Raw genomic sequence first — 23,403 nt, 5'->3', positions numbered from 1 at the left:
ACCAAGGGCTTGGGTTATAGTCCCTGTGGTGGTGGACTCCTGAGATGTTACTGGGATCCAGCTTTATCAGCTGCTCCTTAAGCTGAGATTCTCAAACCCACGTCACCTAGGGAAGTTCTTCGACAAAGACTATTGGACCCTGTCCTTGACCTGCAGAGTCTCTAGATGTGGGACAGGGATTCTGCGCATTCGCTTAGCTCTCTCCCCAGAGGTTCTTATTTAAGCCACCTGGGCACTGGTCACTTGGGAATCACTGCAAGACATAAGCAACATGTTTCAGCCCCCTTTTTGCAGTCAGTGAGGTGCTTGCCTCTGTTAGTGGTGACTGCGCTCAGCTGCCGCCACCACTGCTGTCGAACTGCTGCTCTGCCCAGACCCACTGCACTTCTCTTGCCCTTAAGTGAAGGTCTTCCAAGCACAATCTCTCTTTGAGCTGATCTTAAGGAGACAGCCCCCTAATTGACTTGGGGCTTGCCAAAGGGAGGCAAAGGATTTAAAAACATTTTAAATTTTGAAATGATTATAGTTTCACAAGTAATTGCAAAAATAGAACAGAGCAGTCCTGTGTACAGATCACCGTTTCCCCAGGGGTCCCATCTTACACTACAATATAACATCAAAACCAGGCAACTGACAGTGGCAGAGTTGTCATTTTACCCTGTATATTGTAGATCTGTGTGACTGGCACCGCAATAAAGACAGAACTTTTTCAGCACCACAAAAGCCACCCTCTGGCTAGCCCTTTATAGTTAACCTACTCCCTTGCTCCCCACCATCCCTAACTCCTGCCATCGGGCATCTATATACACCTCTATCTTCCTCCCTTCCTTCCTTCCTTTCTTTCTCTCTCCTTCCCACTCTCTCTCTCTCTCTCTGCCCTCTCTTTCTCTCTTTTCCTGTCTCTCTCTCCCTCCCTCCCTCCCTCCCTCTCTCTCTCTTTCTAATAACAGCTTCATTGCTATTGCCATATGGTTCTATCCTAAGATCTGAGGTGGACGGGGAGGAAGCGTACTGCCTGTGTCACGTTCTCAAGTGACCCAGGGGCAGCAGAATGTTAAGAATGTGTGTTCTAGAGCCAGACAGCCTGAGTTTGAATCATGGCTCTGCCCTTCCCTTGCTGCATGCACTCAGGTAAGAACTTCACTGGGCCTCTATTGCCTCATCTCAAAACAGTAGTACCTACCACACAGAGCTGCTGTGAGGGTTCAGGGGGTCAGGAATTTGTAGACAGGATCTAGAATATGACCAATTATGCTGTAAGTGCTCGATACACGTATGATTAATAAAATCCTGGTATATGACCTTCAGGGTGTTGTCTAGGAACTTGTATTTTTATAAAACTCCTCAATGACTGATTAACAGCCAGATTTGGGAAACACTGAAGAGGAGGTATCTCCTCTTCTTCTACTCTTAGGAGTTTTGGCCAACCTGAGAATTCAAGCTGTTTGTATGAAGCCTCCAGACCCACTCCCTGGGCCTTTGGAGGGGTTCCTCCAGTCACACTGGCGACACCTCAAACAAAGGGGTGCTGGGCTTGCCACAGAGGCTCTCAGCAACTCCTGAAGCATGGGATGAAAGAAACTGACACGTTGCAAAGGTCCTGGTTAAAACATTACAGGCATCAGTCATGTAATAACAAGCAGCAGAGCAATTCTTACTGGCAATGAACCTGCGTATTAGGGCATTAAGCATTTATCTGATATTGTGAAAGAACTGGGAGATTTGCATGGGTGTAAGAAACTGATGCCAGCCCCCCTTATTTTTCAGTTTGGCTGCAATGTAAAGGTAGAACTCTGCTAACCGCCTACAGGATGGCAAGTTCATGGTCACTTTGTTTGCTCTCACTTCCCACTTTTAGGCTGTGTAGAAATTTTAGTCACAGATTGTATATGCAGTGGTTCTTACTGCCATCATTTAAAGGTACATGCACTGATACTTCTGTCTTAGAACATACTGTCTTAGAATGATTTATGTTTAACTATATCGTTTGGAGAAACTGATTGTTACAAAGGGCTCAGAAGCTTATCCCAATTAACTCCAAATATAAGACTGATTTAACCAAAATGAAAGATTCTGATTTGATTAAACAGAAGGAATTCTAAATTTGTCCAAGTCTACAAATATGAGAGTAAAGGCATTCTGATGCTTTGTACAAAATGTTAGTTATGTGACCTAGCCCTAAATGCTGATATGGCAAAGTCAAGTACATATGCTCTGTCTTACACCAAGCCATGTGAATAAGCAGAGTGTGGTATCTTTTCATTTTTTTTATTTTGGGAGATTTGAGATAAATTTTTTTTTTTTTTTTGCGGTACGCTTGTGGCCTCTCCCGTTGCGGAGCACAGGCTCCGGACGCACAGGCTCAGCGGCCATGGCTCACGGGCCCAGCCGCTCCGCGGCATGTGGGATCTTCCTGGACCGGGGCACGAACCCGCGTCCCCTGCATCGGCAGGCAGACTCTCAACCACTGCGCCACCAGGGAAGCCCGAGATAAATATTTTAAATTCTATCTAAAGAATATATTTTCCCCAACTCCAAACAATGCCGGCTATTTGTTAATGAATGAATAGGCTGGCAACCTCAGGATTCCATACTATTTACATTTTATACATATTTAAAATCAGGTGTGTTTGTTTTAGTCCCAGCTAGCTAGCAAAATGGTGCCCAAATCACTTAACCTTGCATTTTCTTCATTGGTAAAAAGAACAAATAGGAGTAAAGAAGTTGTTAGCTCCCTTCAGGCTCTAAAACTTCAGTGGTTCCCTGAGTAAATTTATAAAATCAATAACAATACTATTATCTACTTTGGGGCTTCAATTTCACTAGTAAAATCGGGGTACATCTATCTCATAGTGGTTTGAGGATTGAGATAATTTGTGACGACACCACTAATGATCCTTGACACATAGCAGAGATTTGATAAAAATTATCTTCCCATCTGGAATGCCAACCCACAAAAAACAGAGAAACTGCCACTGATAGAAAGAACATCATCATCATTTCAAGAAACAGCAAGTCCCTGTTATGCTCAGTGTTAGTTATTCTCACTAACATACTAATTTCCAATTGACTGAATTAATTCAAAGGTATATCCTCAAAATTAAAATTAATCTCTATCAACCTAGTGATACTCTTTCCCTCATGGAAACTCATTTTTTAAACTACTATATTGCTTATACCATCCACTACCCTTCCCAAAATGGAATCGCAACTTAAACTTGCAAATCTAGTTGGTCCATATCTTCAATAAATTTTATACATCACACAAAATGTAACAAACTCAGCAGTAACACATAAAACACAAATTACAAAGTTTGACACTTGATAGGGGGCTTTGAAAACGTGGTGAATCATAGGTTCTTCTACTTCAGTGAGCATCAGAAATGCTTGAGCCTATAAAACACAGATTCCTGGGCCTCACACCAGTTTCCGGTTCAGTGGATCTGGAGTGGGTTGGAGAATTTGCATTTTTAACATGTACCAGGTGATGATGATCTGCTGGCCTGGAGACCACACATTAAGAACCACTGGGATATATTAAAGTCATAGATACATGAGAGACTTGTGGCATACAGGTATGCAGAACAAAGATAAACGTTATTAAACACTAAAGTGTGACAACAGAAAAGAATGAGAAAAAACGATGAGACAAGAAACTCTGATTTCATCAAAGCAGCAGGGAGGTATGCAAACACTGACCAATCAGAAGGGACAGCAACTAGAGGCCTGGTGCAGGGTCCTAGAGCTCTTGGCTGGGCTGGAAGTGAGCCCTTCGCTTCTAGAGAGGCAACAGGGCAGCCTGGGGTTTCAGAAGAGTGACTGGGACCCGTGGGACCCGTGGGCTGCTCGGGCAGTGCTCTTTACCATTCAGTACAGAATCAGTTGAACATTCTAATAAGCAGAACATCCATCAGGGTGTGTTCCGGCTGAAAAGCAGCACTCCAAGACAGGATTGGGAGGAGCACAAAGGATGCCTGGGCACAGGGGGAAGTAGTGGGTAATGCTGGATATCAGAAAGCTACCTGGGTGTAGTTTACTTTGGACTTGGGGCTTGTTCCTAAGGAATGAGTTATTAACAAGTCTTCGTTCTGTTTCCTAAAGGACTAAGAGGTATAATGGGAAAAGCTCTAGCCTGCCCAGGGTTTAAAGCAGTATAGAAATAAAAATAAATGTGTCTCAAGTGCCAGCCTAAAGGGAACCTAGGCTGGGCTCCAAGACTCCTGCATATCCAGCAGTTTTGTGTTGCTTGTACCATAACCTTACATACCTTTGTAAAACAAGCAAAAACCCAAATAAAGAAACAAAAACTTCACAACATGTCTTGCTTCATGTAATTTTGTAGAGGATTCACCACTAAGAATTGCAGCCACTTAGGAGAATAGAATAGTTCTCCACAGATTATAGTGTAAAGCAGTCTTCTCAGACTTTAATAGGTGCACATATGGATCTCGTTAAAATGCAGATTGTGATTCAGGAGGCCTGACGTGAGGCCTGACCTGCATTTCTAACAAGTTTTCAAGTGGTATGAATGGTATTGGTTCATGAACCACGCTTTGAGAAGCAAGGGTAAAGCAGTGGTTTGCAACCTAAGCTGCAGACAAGAAACACCTGGGGAGTTTTTACTACTCCTGAAGCCCAGACTTTATTCCAGATGAATTAAATCAGTACCCAGGCATCAGTATTTTTCAAAACGTCTGGATGGTTCCTATTTTAAGCCAAGGTTGAGAACACCTGCTTTAAAGTGTAATGCTCCCCTATGAAACCCTGGAACAGTTATCAAGGAAATACCACAGTCAAAATGGAAAGCATCTAGTACTTTATCACCAATCCTAATCACAGTGTGAACAGTAAGAATATGAATATACAGTTTTAGCTCACTGTTAATATTTGACTTATTACAATCCTTCTCTAATTTTGTTGAAAGTTATTTAAATATTACACAAGGTTTAATACATGTTAAAACTGTATTATACGCATGTAAATCAATGAAGTTAGAACACTCCCGCACATCATACACAAAAATAAAATGAAAATGGCTTAACTTAAATATGACATGACAACATAAAACTCCTAGAAGAGAACACAGGCAAAACATTTTCTGACATAAATCGTAGCAACGTTTTCTTAGGTCAGTCTCCCAAGACAAAATAAATAAAGACAAAAGTAAGCAAATGGGACCTAATCAAATGTATAAGCTTTTGCACAGCAAAGGAAGCCATAAACAAAACGAAAAAACAACCTGCGGACTGGGAGAAAATAGTTGCAAAGGATGCAACCGACAAGAGCTTCATTTCCAAAATATATAACAGCTCATGGAACTCAGTAACAAAAAAACCAAACAACTGTATCAAAAAATGGGCAGATCTAAACAAGACATTTCTCCAAAAAAGACATACAGATGGCCAACAGGCACATGAAAAGATGCTCAATATGGCTATTAGAGAAATGCAAATCAAAACTACAATGAGGGACTTCCCTGGTGGCGCAGTGGTTAAGACTCTGTGCCCCAAATGCAGGGGGCCGGGGTTTAATCCCTGGTCAGCGAGCTAGATCCCACATGCGTGCCACAACTAAGAGTATGCATGCTACAACTAAGGAGCCCGCGAGCCACCACTAAGACGCAGCGCAACCAAATGAATAAATAAATACTAAAAAAAAAAAAGTTGACTCGTGCCTTCATTTGGTCTGGTGTCAGATGGTTATGTGCTAAACAAATACCGTGTGAGAAGTATCCTGAGAAAAGAAATACCTTTCTTTGTTTGAAGGCTGATAATGAGACCTCACTTACTTACTTGGCTGTACTCTCACGCTTCTAGCCGTAGGTTGGATCAGTCAAAAACCGAGTTTCTTGTTTACATCCAAGCAAATCTCCAACTAGTGTAGTTGATGGAACAAATATTCATAGTCATGAGGGTACAGAAGGATCCCACTGATTCGATTTGAGAGTTAGGAAAGCCTTCAAGTTTAGGTAAAAAATGATAGAGCGCTTATGCTGTCTTCTTTTTGGGGGTTTCCATAGAAAAGCAGATCTCAAAAGCAACTGATGTTATTTTATTAGACTAAATGCACGTAATTAAAATTAGATGATAAATACAAATAGCTGAAAACAGCGTTAAATACAGCTTTTATAACCTAAGTTTTACCATTTGATATAAGCATGGCTGCACTTCCGAATATTTTTGAGTTGGGCATCAGATGGCGCTCACCCTTAATAAAAGCCTGAGCAGTGATAGAATATTAACAGGCATTTCGAAATCCGGCCCTGACGCCAAGCAATTGTGCCTTTCGGTCAAGTCACTTTTCTAAGTTTCGGTTTCTTCACCTGTAAAGCGGGGGTGGGAACAGATCAGATGGATTTCCAACCCATAGCGTCTTTGCTTCTTCGACTACAGCGGTGGCACAGACTGGCTGCTGCTACCGCTGGCTGAAATCGCCACGAGATTTAGATAAGTCAGGGTGGGAAGGCGTGACAGAGGTAGACAGTGTGCGTTCCCGGCTGGAAGGCAGGAGACCGCTTTCGGTGTTTCAGCCGCTCACATTACGTGGGCGGCGAAGCAGAAACTCCTTAACCGCGTGGTGCCTCCATTTCCCTGGGGTGTCCCAGCACAAGGTTACAGAATTCCAGCAAAATCGACTTTCAAGGAAAAAAGCGCGGGTCCTACGAAGGATACTTATGCAAGCACGTTGGGAACGCGGGAGGACAGTACAAACTTAATTCTTTCTCAACTAAACGCCTGAAAACAACTTCCGCCCAGCGCGTCTCACGTCTGGAAAGTACAGCCCCGGAGGTCACGTGGGATCAAGCTGGTCTTTCGCGAGGACGCCGTCGCCACATCATGTAGGTTGTTCCATCCAAGCAGGGGGGAAGTCTTCTCTATTGCAGGAACGAGAAAAGCCCAGCCGCGCCCTATGTGGCAACCTGAGGGCAAATAAAAGAGGTTCCTGTTTCTAGGCAGTTTCTTTGCTTGGACAGTACAGTCTCTTTGGGGAAAATCTTCCCTCAGTTTCCTCTCTATTCCTCTGTTCCCCCTTCCGTAGGATTCCAGTTGGTATCGCCGCCTCCCCGCCTCCGCACGCCGCCCTCACGTGACACCTGCGCGCTCCCGCGGGGGGAGCGGGATCCGAGAGGCGGCGCCGCAGGGCACGAAGGAACGGGCGCAACGTTGGGTGTCCTAGCTTTTGCTCCAAGGCCAGCGCGGAGGACGCGATGTCGGGGCTCTTCCGCCCGCTGCTTTTGGCCGCTGGCTGCCTGGCCGCGCTCTGCGTGATGATCGCGGCTGACACCAGCACCCTGGCCCCGAACATGACTACACCCTCGGTTCTACCGAACACCACCACGACAGCTCCGGTGCCGGCGCCGACCCTCTCGACGGTCACCACTCCAGCACCAGGTGGGCGCCGGCCCAACGGGCTTTCTGCTCTCGGCCGCCCGCCGGCCCGCCCGCCCGGCCGAGCCGCTCTCCCTGCCGGTGGTGCGCGCGGGGCCGGGGCGGGCCGCGGTCCGGCAACATGGCGGCCCGTCCGAGTCCGGCCGGGGACGGGCCGAGGTGGCCGCGGTTGGGGATCGCCCCGGGGGGAAGGGGCGGCTGAGCCTTGCTTGGGGCCGTTGGGCTGTTTCCGACCCAACAGTGTCCTGCCCGCCCGGAGGTGTTGTTTAAAAGTGCCTCGTAATCTCCAGCCTCACTTCAGGCTCCGAAGAGGGGACTTGGCTTTCTTCCGTGGTGGCGGCAGTGAGGTTGATTATGGGGCGAGGCTACCGCCTCCAAAGTTGGCGATGAGACCGAACTCCCTTTCTCTGGGGTTAGTCGTTTGTCCACCCAGGTCTTCTTTTCGAAGGGAGGCTTCTCCCGAAGTTGGCGGAAGAAGGAAAGAGACGCTGCAGACTAACGCTCGCCGGTGTCTCAGCCCTAGGTCTGAAAAAATAAGTCGCTTGGATTTAATTACATCGGTTTTGCGGATAGGTATGAGATATATTTGAGGCTTGAGTATTTAATTAGTTAAAATTTTGCACTCCGTGCTGTGTGCTAAGGAGAAAAAGTACCCATTCGTGTACCCGGTGCTTCGCATATATCTGTTAGTATTTTAGGCTAAACTAGAAGATAAGTGGTGAAACCTAGGAGGTGGATGGAGATAAAGTAACTCCGCCAGAACCGTATGTTTAGTAGATTGTGAGGCTGAGATTGGAACCCAGGTTTGTCGTTCTTCTAAAACTAGATCAGGACCTTTTGTTAAGCTCTGCAGTCGATTTGGAGACTGGTTGAGGCATACACTGAATCTTACAGCAGAAATTGTCAGTGCCGTGACAACACGCGCGAGAGGAGGAAAGATAAATTTTAAATTAAGGTGAAGACCCTCCTTAGATATTTAAAACTTGCAGTCTAGTGTGATTGGTTATCCTAGTTAATATTGGGTAAGGAGTAACTGGCATATAGACCGAAGACTTGAAGTGTAAGAATTTTTACCTTTTCTTTTTTTAGGCCGATCACGTTGTTTTACAATATCTTCTCTAGTTTTTGTATTTTGTAGGAGTCTAATGACATATATAGTAAAAATGTTATTCGTTAGATTTAGAAAGATGTAATGGTAAAATTCAAACATCTTTTAATGAAGAAAGGAAATTGCAGTACAATGCGGGAGATTCTAATCGCACTGTTTCTAAGATGATAGAGCAGAATTTGTCTTGTTTTCCGCTTATTTGGTAGTTTCCTCCTAGAATTTTTTTTGGGGGGGTGGGGTGGGTGGGGTGTGTGTGTGTTTAAAGAGAGGCTTGGAAATATGTTAATTGCATTTGTGTAATTGAAATGAGTGCAGAGAATATGATTTGTGTTTTATGTTAAGTGGTGGTTGGATAAACTGCAGCCTGAAGGGCAGCAAGTTTAGTTTATTGTAAGTGACGTACACTATGCTGCCCAAATACTCATCATCAAGCACAAAAGATTTTAAACAACTAGCATTTTTCATGTGTATACAAATCTCTGAAGAACTTATTTCTACTTTGTGACTCCCTGCCACTCCCCAAAGGGTACGGTATATGTCCCAATCTCTGATAAATATTGAAATGCAATGTGTTTGTGCAGAACTATTTTTTAGGCACGGGGAAAGCAAATGAGAATGTTTTTTGGAGGCATCTAGCTTCTAGGAAAATGTATAGAGCCTAATTCTATAGTCCATTCGTTTGTCCAGACTTTGAATTGTAGTAAGCTGCCTTTGATGTCCTGTCTCAGAGCCGTTTGGCTTAAATTATTGACAAAGACCTTGCTAACTTGTTAAATTATGTGACTGTAGCCCCCCTCCAGATGTGTTGTCTCTTATCCTCCCGTCATGGAAAACCCCGGAAAGAGTGGACCATTTATGAATTACCGATCTCAGATTTTTCAGGATAGGCATCATCGGAGCTTGGGTTCAACTTGTAATAAATCTTTATTACTATTAAAAATTCCAGTTCACATCTGATGTTTTGGGGCAGTGATTTCCTTGTGTATAGTGTTGGCCTCGTAACAGCCTTTTTTCCAGTATTTTTCTTTTTAAGGAAGAGTCAAGAAACTCTGAGTGTCTGAAATAGTTGCTGTGCAAAAAGGGGTTGTTTAGATAGGTACCAAGAAATATTGAGCGTTCCCACTAGCTTGTGCTTTTTTTTCCCCACTTTCTCTTGAGTTGACTTCTGGCTTCATAAGTTTTTTATAATGATAGGAATTTTTTAGTAAGCCACTTTATAATGTTTTTTTTTTCTGTGTGTGGTTTTAAAAAAACACGTAAGACCTACCCTCTTAATAGATTTTTAAGTGTACTGTACAGTATTAACTATAAGCACAGAAGATCTCCAGAATTTTTCATCTTGCTTGAAGCTTTATACTCATTGAACAGCAAACCTCCATTTCCCCTCTCCCAGCTCCTGGCAACCACCATTTTACTTTCTGCTTCAGACTTTGACCATTTTAGATACTTTATATAAGTGGAATCATGCAGTATTTGTTCTTCTGTGACTGGCTATTTTCACTTAGCATAATGTCCTCAAGGTTCATCCATGTTGTAGTGTATAACAGGATTTCTTTTTTTTTAATGGCTGAATAGTATTCCCTTGTATGTGTATAACATATTTATCCATTCATCTGTGGATGGGTTATACAGTTTTGCCATTTTCTTGAATTAGTAAGTCTTGGTACTGTATGTAGTACTTGCTGTTGTTTAAAAATGGTAACTAGTACAAACTCAAAATAAGATACCAATTAATTGATTGTATGTATTTTAACCCCCACTCCTACCCCCAGAAATCTGTGAAAGCCGCAACAACTGTGTTTCCTGTTTTGATGCTAATGCTGCTAACACTACCTGCTTTTGGATAGAATGTAAAGGTAAGAAACTTTGGGATTGCTTTAATTTTGAGAGTTAAGTATTGTTTTGTTCTAACATTTAAAAAATACTGCAAGGTATTCTTGAACACTTGAAACTTATGTAAAACATTTGGGATGGTGTGCACTATCTATTTTGCAAATCAAATACTTTTCCTTTAAACTTTAACCAACTGCTTAATACTCTCCCTAAAATCTTTTGTTGTCTCCTGTGCTCCCCCCTTTAATTTCTTAGACTTGATAATTAAGGCTCGATAGCTTTAAAAGGGAAAAGAAATTTTAGACCTTTGTGGTTAGGTTAAGTGTACTAGTACACTGAAATTAGCTGTGAAAGAAAGCTGTGGGATTTTCCCCTGAAAACTGTTCCCCAGAAAAATGTTTGAGGCATTTATCTTCTGTAGATGTCCTACTAGATGAACTATAAAGAGACCTTATGAAGCATTGTTGGATACTTAGATATGGGAGAATGAGGTGGGAAAAGAGTGACTTTTTTTGTGCTATTGTTAAGTTTTAAAGTTATCTTTAATTTGATTGAGGGATAAAGAGCTAGATGGAGGTAGTTTGAAATGCCAATAAGGTTTTTGTTAGAACCACCGGATTACAGCATAAATTATTCTGTTTTCTTAAGGTAAGATGGTTGCATTTTTTTCTTACCAGTAAAACAATCTCTCAGGTTTTTTTTTTTTATGTATATAAAGAAAAAGCCAAAGCTACATGTTAAGCTTTTTATTCTTCATTGAAAAATTGAAGAGTTCTGGAGATTATGTCACTACGTAACAAAGTTTAAAAGCCTCTTTTAAAATTAAGGTATTAGCTTAAGTTTGAATTAAATTAACTTCTTTGTTGTATAAGGGTCACTTTTCTTTAGGTGATAAAATGGAATTTAAGAGTGTGCCCCTCCTCTCTTGTATGGCAGCGTTGGCAAGTTTTGGAGATTGAATGCCTGCCTTACTGTAGAATGTGTTGGGGAAGGCTTTCCCTTGCTGGTGTTACAAGTCTTCCCATCCAGGAAAGTGGTTTTAGAAAGTGTAGAAGACTAAAGCAGAGATCTGGAACAGAGATCCCACTGCTGCTGTGGGGCACCTCCCATGTTTACTAAGCCTTTATTAGTTTCTAAGGACTTCTCCCTACTGACTCGGCCCTCTTGTGGATTCTAGCAACCTTCCTGGTATAGTACCACAGTTCTGAGATATACGTGTTTCTGACTTATCTGTTCAGTATATTCATGTGGATTTTAAAAGGATGTTTGGAGAGATGCTGTGTAATATGTCTAAAACAAGGGGAAAAAGATAATAACAAAGTATTTTGTTTATCTGTGGACTTCTAGAGAGTTTATACCTAAGTTCGATTTTTGGAAGCAACTCTGGAGCATAGTAACAAAGTCAAAGATAATGTGAATAATTGATGCTCTTCCCGTCCCCTTCCAATAACAGGTAAAAGCTACTGTTCAGATAATTCAACAGTTAGTGATTGCAAGGTGGTGAACAGCACGGAATTCTGTACTGGTAAGTATTCACATTGGCGTCTGGGAAAAGTGGCCACAAAGAGGTAAGGAAGAGCATTGCCTCCGGAAGCCTTATTTCAATATTTGGTTTAAAGCATTTCCATAATTCTAATCTCATTACAAACTTGGATCTGAATAGTATATTCATATTGATTGCTGAAAGGACAGTGTTCTGAAGCTTGATTTAGTCATTTGCTGGTACATGCTGTGGAGTGCTGTAGGTACAGATATCTCCTCCTCTATGTTTTTTTTTTATAACTCTACCAGATACTCACTGTATTTTACACCCTCTCTTTATTTGCATTTTACAGGCCTGGACAACCTTGTTCTGGCACTTTCTTGATTATGGTACTGGTGATTATCACAGTCTGGATCATAGTTTGTGCTGTGGTTAAATGAATCCTCTCTGTATTCCTCCATTTTCTGTACTTTGGTTTGGGAAACCTGATTATTTAACCTTTACTCTGCCCAGGAAATAGTTTTTAAAAATTCCTAGATGAAAACTGATTTTTCTAACAAGATTATAAATTAATTGGAAAGTCAAACTCCTAATTTGGTGTGTAGATAATAAATAGAATAAAATAGTTTTCTGGAGTGTGTCAGTAACCTTGAAAGACTACCTGTAACTGTTTAATTTTGGTAGGGGTTTCCCCATTCCTCTCCCCTCGCCCCATCCCAACTTGAACTTTGTAACTGAGAGTTTCATTAGTATGAGATCAGTTATACCCAATGTAGAGTCCATAATATGGTTTAGGTGGTAAATGAACAAACAGTTTTAATATTTATTTTAATGTGTGTGTACCTGTGATTTTATGATAATATTGTTTAGAAGTAAGATTAAGTATAGAATTTTAAAATACATTGAAGAAAAACTAAATAAGTAATTCTACTCATTTGATTATGTATCAGTTAGAATTAGTTTTGGCTATCAAGGACATAAAACCCCAAATTAAAATGGTTTAATTGATAGATTAATTTGGTTCTCGTGTAAAGGAAATCTGGGTTTCAGTGCAGCTAGAGGGCTAGAGAGGCATCTCTACAACCATTAGAAACCCAGGCTCCTTCTAGGTTTTTACCGTGTCATTCCTCAGAAATGGCTTTGACCTTATTCTCCAAGGTGAATGCTTATGTTCCAGCCATCAAAATGGTTTTCCTGCCAACAGGAAGAGGAAAGGGAAGTAAAAGACCTCTACCTTACAGATACTTACTAGCAGTTGCACATGGCTACCTAGCTGCAGGGGAGGCTAAGAAATGTCTTTGCATGGGAGGGTGTCACTAAAAATTGGTGCTATCTCTAAAGAAGGGAAGGCCAGTATTGGGACAGAGCAACTATCCACTCCATATGTGGCACTTAAATGAAAACATTGTAAGAGTGGTACTCAGATGACTGCAGGTTGGGAAATAGTGTTACAGATGGTGATATCTTAGACAGCTTTGAATTACATGTCTGTTTGTTTTTTTTAAATAGCGCCCACTGCCACACCATTGCCAACCAATTCGACAGGTAATACAAGATACTTGACTCTTTTCCCCCTTCTTTGAAGGCTTTTAAGCTTTTTTTGATGAATAACTTTAGTAGTTAAATATCTAAAAATCATTAGTATGATTTTAAAAATGAGTAGACATAGTCTTGGACTACAGTAATTACATTAATGTGTACTATTTGTGACAGTGAAGCATAACTATAGTGTTTCACGTTCATTGAATTTGAGCAGATTTGCCATAGCTTTGTACGTTGAGTCTGCAAACAGTTTTTTGTGCATTTTGTGGAACTCTAAGGAAATATAGAAGCCTAAAGGAAATTAATTCTCATCATCCATAGGTACACCAAAAGGTTTTCAGTTCTTCCAGACTTTGCTCTGTGTGTATCTAAATGAATATACTTATTAGGAAATTGGATGATATGCCCGTGCAGGTTTGAATTGTTCTCCCTCTTACTGCACACGTTGTTGTATGCACTTTACCCATCTGCTCTTGGTTGGTTAGGTCATCTTTCATTCTTCATGCAGTGAATATCTTATAGGAAAGTATTGGCTATCATCTCTGGTAGGATTGATTCAAACAGCATTCTGTGTCAGAGGATATGATTATCTTAAGACTCTTAATATTGATTGCTTTCCAGAAAGATATGCTTTTCATTCCTATCAACAACTGGAAAGTTTTTTACCACATCTTCAACAGCATTAAATAATATCTCCTTGTAAAAATCTTTACCAATTTGATAGTAAGAGTAAATAATTTAAAAACATCTTCTCCAGGACAAGTACTAGGCTAGAAGACAGGGATATAGGAACACAAGTAAGATAGTATTTTGTCTATTGTAGGAACTATGAAAGGTCGGGAAGCACAGTGTGTTGGGGGGTTTGTAGGAAGGTGTGTGTGTTGAGTAATATGTGGTGACAGCTTCCTGGAGATGTTGACTGAGTCTTGAAATTACACTGGTAAAATCTGAGGGGAACTTCCCAAGTGGAGCAGGCTGGTTAGCTCATATGAAGGAGAGGTAAAAGAGTATAATAAAGTCAGGGAATTGGCATTTGGAGTGTCCAGTACAAGGCGAGAACAAGTTAAGCTGGACAGTCAACAGGTCAAGAGCCAGATTGGGAAGTGCCATTGTATACTTTGCTGGTGGGTTTGAAGCATGATGAGATTTGCATTTTAATAAAATAACTTTAACTGTGTAGAGAGGTGATTGGAAAGAGGCAAGAGTGAACACAGATGAGATACACTGTTGCAGTAATTCTAGAGAACTAATAGTGGAGTTGCAGATGTATGCAAATTGGCTTAGGAAGTAGAAAGGAAAGCACTTGATGATTGAGGTGATGGGAGAACTCTTTGCTACACATATAGATAAGTTAACCAGTGTAGGCAGTGGTAGAGTCCACTGGAGCAACTTTGAGAGAGAACAGGGCTTGAGGACCAAGCTCTTGGGAGTAGTAATGTCTAAGAGGTGGGAAGAGGACTGGATAGGAAACTGAGTAGGGATGGGCAGAGCAGTAAGCCCACAGACGTGTGCCTAAGAAAACCTGTGTTTGTGTGTGTATGTGTTTTAAGTGTAGTTTTTCAGAGGAAAAAGTAGCCAAATGGTATAACAAGGCTAAGAGCTCATTTTCAAAGACTTTGGCAGTGTTGAGCTAGCTTGTACCGGCTTCTGCTGGCACAGCTCATCCCATCTGTACCCTCAGTGATACTACGTTGGCAGCTTGAATTAATGGCTACAATGGGAGTAGTCACTCCATGGAAATCTGCAAATTCTACAGAAAGTATTTTGGAGAGCAAACAGTGGTGTGCTCATAAAACTACCAGAAGTCATTGACAAGGAGGATGTGTTAAAAGTTGATGAAAGCAGAGATACTGAAAGAATATGGATTTCCAGAAGGTAGGATATGAACAGAGAGGGGCAGAAGAGGAAATAGTTTCCCCAAAACTATTGTGGGTTGCTTTTCGTTTCTTCCTTATGAATCTTGATGTAGTTCTACTTGCTCCACACTGGGTTCTCCTGTGATCTCCTTGAGTGTCTTTTGTTTTCTCTCTTTGGTTCTGTGAAGTGGAAGGAAGTCAGGGCTTGCTTGCAGAAAATGCATCAGTTGAGTGGTAATTAGTGGTTGAAGAGCAGCCTTTATATGGTCTCTTTCCATGTCAGCTGCTGAAGAGAGTAAGTGAGAAATAAAGGAACTGTTAAAGAAACAATGCAAGGAGAATCTGATTTATGTAGATAGGCTCTCAGGGGGGTTAATTATATAGTCTTCCACCAGTACAAATAATAATAAGTATTATAAACATAAAAATATTTATAGGTAACATAATATCTTACAGTAGAATGACTAAATTATATTAGAAATACAGTGGAAAATATATTAAGTAGAAAACAAACTGTGTTAAGTAGTTCCAGTACAATTTTATTTTTTTGTTGTATACATGTCTAGAAAAATGTCTAGCAGGAAGTAACATGTTTCTCAGAATGATAGAATCACTTAAATGCTTCTACTGTATTTTCTAAATTTTCTATCACCAGTAGCAGCTTTTATAACCTATGAATTATTTTTTTAAATGAAAGGAACATAGGGTAGGTCAACAAGGTATTCCCTAAGTAGTGCCTGATTTTGAAAATTTTACCAGTGTAATACTTTGGTTAAAAGTGAAAATATGTAGATGTTTTGCCTATTTCAAAAAATGAATTATTTTTTTAAAAGTGAGGGCAACTTCTACAAATACCCAAAAATTAAACCTCATAGCTCTGCCTTCATTGATTATGTAGTGGGCTTCTAGTGCTTCAGAGACTTAAACCAGTGCAGATTTCAAAATAAAAAAAATATATATATATATATATTTTTTTTTTTTTTACCATGTTCAGAGAGTGGTAGTGAGAAACAAATAGCAAATTTGCAAATTTTTTCCCCTAATGTTGTCAGACAAAATTAGTATTTTAAGATTGAAAAGAATTTGATATATGTTTATGAAGTGTATTTTTTGTTTCACAGAATGTATAAGCAACAAAAACTTTGAAGGGATTATGAGTCTTAAAATAACCATACTGTCTAATCTAGGAATTCTGTATAAGAATCAGTCCTATCAGTGATGAGATCAAATATTGCCCTGTAAGATGTTCATAGCATGCAGAAATGAAAGATGACCTAACTGTCCAACCAAGAGCTGGACCGTGGTGCTTACAGTTAGAAAGGGGTACAAATAAATGTGTGTGAACATATCATAGCGTTTACTAATACCTATTAGTAGTATCGATACTATCAGAAGTCTTAGTATAGTGCTTTAGTTCCTAAAATGTTTTTACGTTCAAACTGATTCTTCCCATGAGTGCATTTCTTTAGAGACACTCATGCAGTATGGTAGACGAGAGCTTACCCTTGGGCTCTTAACATCATTTAGATGGGGAATTATGGCCCCAGGGCACCTGTTCTTCTACATAAAATTTTTGGGAACACAGCCATGTCCATTCATTTGCTTGTTGTCTTTGACTGCTGGTGCATTACACAGTGCACAAAGTCTAAAATATTTACTGTCTGCCTCATTAAGAAAAGTTTGCCAAGCCCTTGAAATGAAGAAGATAAGCAAATCTTGATCTTGTATTTGTTTCTTACCATGACGTATTAAGTTAATAGTTATTGTCTTGGAATCAAGATTATTGGGAAAGAACTTGTAGTTCCCTCACCTAAATACTAATTCTTGCCCTTCTGTGTGTCTTTTTGCAACTTTATCCAGGTGTAGACATAAATTTTTATACTTAGATATGTACATAGATGTTAACATAGATAGAATTTTTTGATTGCTTAATGTTTTAAAATACACTTCAAAGCTAATATTTTGGATGCATAGATATGTTAGTGAACCATTAACTGAGATTTGGCCTTTGTTCTCTAAAAAATCTGAAAGCATGTTGAAGTGGTAGTAGTGTTTCTAAAAGATGCTAGATAATTGAGAAATTTAAATTTTTAATACATTTTGTTTACATTCCAGCTAAAACCACAACTCCGCCTTCCCCTTCTACAGCTTCCACCACAGCTACTACATCAGGTAATTGAGGTTTTTTTAAACTAACAGTGAGGTAGGATGTGTGTGCTGTGTTGCCTTTTACTATTTCTGCTATCACTGTCCAGTTTTATTCATGAATAGTTATGAACTGAAATTCATCTCTTGTATTTGGAGGACCAAGATGGTATGCTGTTAAAGCAATAATGATAGGTTTGCTGAGAGTCCTCTTCTGGATTTTTAAAGTGTAATCACATTTGGCATGACATGTTAGAATTAAATGGTAATGGTTTTCCAAAACCCTTTTAGTACAACCTGTAGGTGAAATCTAATTTCTTAGAACTTAAAAATTAAATACTGATTATTGTTAGGGATTCGTTGTGTGCTGTATTAGACCATGGCAATTTGAGTGAAGGTAATATAGCCATCCTTTTTGCTGTGAAGGGTCTAAAAAACCAAGATCACCACCAAATGTGCACCTCATTCATATTTCTTACCATTTCTTATATTCCTTTATAACCTTTGATAGTGTGTGTGAAAATTAACTTTTTATTAGTTAGTGAGTTGACATGTTATTAACTAAATCACATTTAGGTTATGCCACAGGGCATTGTAGGTACACAGGTTAGGAACCCTTCCCTCCAGCCATATTTATAATACTGTTTTGATTCTCATGAATATTTTATGGTTTTTTTGATCCTTTTGGTTTCATTCTTGTGCTACCTTTCTCTAAATTGCAGCGAAGCCATTCTGTCTTCACAAGAAGAAATACAGAATTGTTGTAATTAATTTTAAAGCTGGCCAACTTATACAGCCACAGGAACCAGTGTTTATTTGCTATTCCAGTTAAGAAAATAAAATTTATTTTAAATATAAAATTGTTGGGACTTCCCTGGTGGTCCAGTGGTTGAGTCCAAGCTTCCACTGCAGGGGGCGTGGGTTGGATCCCTGGTCAGGGAACTAAGATCCTGTGTGCCGCGTGGCACAGCCAAAAATTTTAAAAAAAGAAAGAAATTGCTTTTTGTTAAAGTGGATGGTGCTCCACTTGAAACATTTTAGTCTCTGAAAAGGAATTTTTGTTTTGTTTCTTTTTGAAACATTTTACTGCCTGAACAGGAATTTAAATTTTTGTTCTTTATTTCCTTTGGTAATACTTTTTCATTATAATATTTGCAGAGTAAAATTTAAATGTCTTTAATAGTGAGTTCTGCTTGTTAGAATTACAAATTGCAGATTTATAAGATTATAATTGTAGATTATTAAGATTATTTTTGTAATTTGAAAAACTAATCAAATTTATATTTACCTTATATATTTGGTAAAATGCAAAAGTTGTATAAATTTTAAACACAAATATTAATATTTACTCTAGCAATTAACTAAAATATGTAGTCTGAAGAAACCAAGTTTTAAAAGTGTTTGACATGTTCCCAGGGCATAATGTGCCAGGAGAATTATTTTTGTCATTTTCATATTTGAAATTATATAGCAGCATTGACCGTTTGATGTTGCTGGATAGAATGAAGAACTGGATTGATAAATGGTCGTCTTCCTCAATTAGGAAGCTGTAAAGAGTTGACACAAGAGGAGATACTTTATAGAATTTAACACATGGCAAAAAAGAAGCTCAGGTGAGTCTTGAAATTATCATAGAGAATCAGACTTATTAAGTGTTATTTCTTTCATCTCATTTAACAGGTACAACTAATACCACTTTAACTCCGACTTCACATCCTGAGCGGAAGTCTACGTTTGATGCAGCCAGTTTCATTGGAGGAATTGTCCTTGTCTTGGGTGTGCAGGCTGTAATTTTCTTTCTCTATAAATTCTGCAAATCTAAAGAACGAAACTACCACACTCTGTAAACAGACCTGCTAAATTTAACAAGGACTGGTGTGTAACTCACTGAAACCAAAATATTATCTTTCAAGACGTCCCACATGGAAGACGCTATTCTAGGATCTTTAATTTTTCAAGGATGCATATAGGAGCATCGCCCTTGAAGAAAAATCAGTGAAATCTATTTGCTCAACGGGAATATGTAAAATATTCTGCATGAATCCTTGTGGCTGTCTTCTTTTATTTTAAATGGCTGCTGCTGTGGGATTATGTTCTCTCTTCTTGACATGCCAAATGTAACTCTGTAAGTGATGGAAAACATTGTCCTGCGCAGACAACCTCATGACTCTTTTGGCAATTTAAATGTAGTCATTTTAAAGCCTGAAAGCTGCATTTTTTCATCCTAGCTCAGGATGTAGTTTAGTGACCAGAATTGAGAAGAATGTGCCAAATGAGCATCTATCAGGTGGATTTTGGGCTATCATTGCAAAAGTGGAATAAATTTATAAATTTAATATCCTTAGAGTAAAATTTTGTGCTTGGTAAGTTATTTTTTCTACATTAGAAAAAAGATGCCACACAGAGAATTACATTCCAGATTTAAAGAAATGAATGGAAAGGATACAAAACATTAAAGTGTAGCAGGTTATTGTTCATACTTGTAAAGCACCTTATATCGTTGAGAAAGAACAGTGCCTTAAAAGACAGACTGAAAGGTAGACTGTAACTTAAAATGTTGGTGATTTGTTCTTTCACATTAATGAAGGGAAAGGTTGGTCTGAGGATGTAACTGTTGATGTGAGCAGTAGTAAACCTGCTTTTAGATACCATACTGTTAGTATTTAATTGAAAACTTACCTACTTTTATTTCAAGCCTGAGTAGCTTAAAGGATGTTATACAAAGTCAAAAGCCTTCATCTATTGAATCTCCCAACATTTTGCTTATGGCTGTTAGAAAGTATAGAGATAAAGTTGATTTAATTATATTTTCCTTTGTACTTCAAAAAATTATCCTAACACTGTTGTACCTTAAAAGGATTTCCACGAAGCTTTCTGGAAAAGTAACTTCTGTAAGGCAAGAAAGAAAGAAGTTGTTTTAGAGTCATTTATTAACTCTTCAAATGAGACGATCATTTTAAGTTTTGAGACAGCAAACGTGAGCAGGGTAATTTCAGAAAAAAATTTTAGTTGATCAGATTACTGTAGATTTTTAATGATGATTGCCCTGGATAAACAGGTTGTACTTTTTTTCTCCTTTTCCATCCTTTCTTCTTCTCGGTTTCAATTGCTATAGTATAAGCATGCATACTTTTATTTCTTTAGCTTCCTTATGAAGCACTAGTTTTTTCAGGTTTAGAGGGATACTTCTTCCCTTCCTTTGACACATTGGATTAGTTCAGAGGCTTATATCAGTTTAAAATGAGCTTTTGCTTTTCTAGGTCGTTAAGGTTTTTTGTTTTAGTTTCTTTAGCCTATAGTGGCTGTGTTTAGCACTTGGTTTTCAATATTTTATAGTAAGAAATGACAAGTTGCTTTGGTCCATTTCATAAGCCAAAATTCCTTACATTTAGATAATTAAAGGTTCTTAAAATGAAGATTTACTGTTTCTTCTTGCTGGTACAGCTAAAGTTTGTTTTACTTGCACATTGGTACATACACCTAATGTTTTCAAGTGCCTTAATTGTTTAAAATCTCTGGCTTCAAATGTTTTTGGGGAAAGGTAGGCTTACCTCACATTTTTGTTTCCCTCAGTAGTAATATTTTAGGTACCTCACAAAAAATTTTATTATGGTGCCATGGCTATTAGTTTTTAGTGAGTGCTTTAAGATACAAGATTCAGTTGAAAATATACAGAATTTCCATTCTCCCAAAGTGGTAAAAATTAGCTACAATGGTATAATTGTCATTTACCTAGATAGGAATACCTTGCCACACATTAATGTTAACACTATAGCTACTTTTGTGAAAATATAGCTGATGAAGCCTCTCATCTTCTGTAATTTTGAATACTGCTCTAACAATCATAATATGGAATTAGATTTTACAAAAAGAGCTCTTACAACAGAACTCACAGGCTTTTCCCCTCTTCGTTTAGCAGTTTAGTATCTTGGGCCATTAATAATTTTTGGGTTCTTTTTAATCCAGAAGGTATATAGAAACCTTTTCAGATTTTTCATCTGATTTGTTCATGCAGATTGTAGTTCTATTAAAATCCCTTATTTTACCTTACAGATATTTGTTGCACAGACACTGCTGTATTTAGAAGTTTCTATTTCAGTTCATTAAAAACTGCAAAACCAATCTGTATCATGTACCAAACTGATTTTAAATAAATCTACATGTTTGTTGGATTAATCTGCTCTTTTTTATTAACTAAAGTATGTTTTTATATTTTGATTATGAAGTTTAATGCTAGTGAGTTTAGCTTAGTCTGTTGGGGGATGGCTTGTCTCAGTTTTTCATTGCTCCTGAAGACTAGCAGATAGATAGTAACTAAGGGATGTATTCATCAGTGGAGAACAGAGCCTTAGAAATGATAGTTGGAGGGAGGACTTGGTATGCCTGTGGGATTGACATGCAAGTTGATCTTCCTCAAATCATTAGAAATCATCTACTTATGTGCTAGTTAAGCAAGTATTTATGAGAATAACATCTGTTAGATATCTGAAAGCTTGTTTGTGACTTTCTGCCTTATTCAGATTGCATATAAAGTAAAATTGGGTTTCTGTTCAGAGTCTTTGGTATAAATATCTAGGACAAAGCCACATGTTGGTATGTGAAATCTGGTTCTTTAGGCCCATGTTTGGGGCAACATTATATTCTATATTAAATCACAGAACTTGGACTAAGAAGAAAATAAATACTCACCTATCAGCCTTAAAACCCAGAAGAGTGGCTTAAAGGCTCCCCAAAACATTGCTAGAGACAAATTGTTATTTTGATAAGAATGGTGTTCACAATAGGGTTTTTTTTTTTTTTAAATGATAATGAAAAGTCCTGTGTATTTCCCCATGTAGTTACCATCCCTGTGCTCTTCCTTAATTTGTGTAGATAACCTGTTGCTGGTGGTATCTACCTTCTGCCTAAAGGATGTCCTTTAACCTTGAACATTTCTAGTTTTGATGGTACAGGTATTGTTGATGAATTCTTGCAGTTTTTGTGTGTCTGCTTTAGTTTTTGAAAGACGTTTTCATTGGATATAGAATTCTAGGTTGACATTTTTGCTTTTAGCCCTTTAATGATGTTGATCTAACATCTTCTCACATGCATCGTGTCCTATGAGAAATCTCATCTTTATCTTTTGTTCCTCAGTACATGGTTTTTTTTCCCTCTTCTTAAAGATTTTTCTCCTTATCACTCATTTTGAGCATTTTGATTGTGATGTGCTATGCTGTAGTTTTCTTTGTTTCTTGTGGTTGAAGTTTGTTGAGTTTCTTGGGTCTATGGTTCTTCATCACATTTGGAAAACTTGCAGCTATTTCGTCAGGTATCTTTTTCTGTCCTTTCCATTCTTTGTGTTGGGGACTCTTAATTACACAGAGGCTGCTAGAAGGTGACTTACAGTTTACCCATGCACTGTTGAGGTTTTTAAAAAATCTTTTTCTGTTTCATGTCAGATTATTACCATCTTCAAGTTCACTAACAACTTCTGCTATGTCTAATCTGTTGGTAATCTTACCCAGTGTGTTTTTCATTTCAGGTGTTGTCACTTTTAAAAGTTCAATTTGGGTGTTTTTCATGTTTCTACATGTTCCATCTTTTTGAACATGTAACAGTTTTTAACATCTGGGTCAGTTTCTGTTCATTGACTTTTTTTTTCCCCCTCATTATGGGTCATATTTTCCTACTTCTTTGTAGGCTTGGTAATTTTTTATTGCATGCCAGACATAAATTTTAACTTGTTGGATGCCGGTTATATTTGTTCTGTGACATAGTTGAAAACTATGAAAACAGTTGGATCCAACTTGGAAACAGTTGGATCCTTTCAGGTCTTGCTTTTAAGCTTTGTTAGATGAGACCAGAGCATTTGTTCTAGGGCTAATTGTTCCCCAGTTCTGTGTACGTAGTGCCCCCTGGATTAAGAGGCTTTCTGGTCTGGGCTAGTGGAAACAGCCTCTATTCCTAGACTTGTGTGCATTCCAGGTACTGTTTCCTCTAAACCTTTCCCCAGCCTTGGGTAGTTTCCTCATGTATATGTGCTGAACAATACATTGCTGAATACTTGAG

At 38.9% G+C, this 23,403-nt stretch overlaps 1 protein-coding gene across 1 annotated transcript; it reads left to right on the top strand.

Moving 5' to 3' along the window:
• The first annotated feature begins 7,079 nt into the window (after positions 1-7,079).
• On the top strand, positions 7,080-21,527 carry CD164 (CD164 molecule). The gene is made up of 6 exons (XM_081250924.1): positions 7,080-7,391; positions 10,269-10,352; positions 11,783-11,854; positions 13,322-13,357; positions 17,326-17,382; positions 19,036-21,527. Exons 1-6 carry the CDS (start codon positions 7,208-7,210, stop codon positions 19,200-19,202), a joined length of 600 nt encoding a protein of 199 aa, XP_081107050.1. The 5' UTR covers positions 7,080-7,207; the 3' UTR covers positions 19,203-21,527.
• The last annotated feature ends 1,876 nt before the right edge of the window (positions 21,528-23,403 follow it).

The sequence above is a fragment of the Mesoplodon bidens genome (genome assembly GCF_964165515.1).
Source record: "Mesoplodon bidens genome assembly, chromosome: 12".
NCBI lineage: Eukaryota > Metazoa > Chordata > Mammalia > Artiodactyla > Ziphiidae > Mesoplodon > Mesoplodon bidens.
The sequence above is the reverse complement of the archived record's forward strand: the minus strand, read 5'-3'. Positions and strand labels throughout refer to the sequence as shown.

Coding starts and splice junctions, on each gene's coding strand:
- CD164 (XM_081250924.1), top strand. CDS start 7,208: ATGTCGGGGCTCTTCCGCCCGCTGCTTTTGGCCGCTGGCTGCCTGGCC. Junction 10,353..11,782: donor CTTTTGGATAGAATGTAAAG/GTAAGAAACTTT, acceptor TTCCAATAACAG/GTAAAAGCTACTGTTCAGAT. Junction 11,855..13,321: donor CAGCACGGAATTCTGTACTG/GTAAGTATTCAC, acceptor TTTTTTAAATAG/CGCCCACTGCCACACCATTG.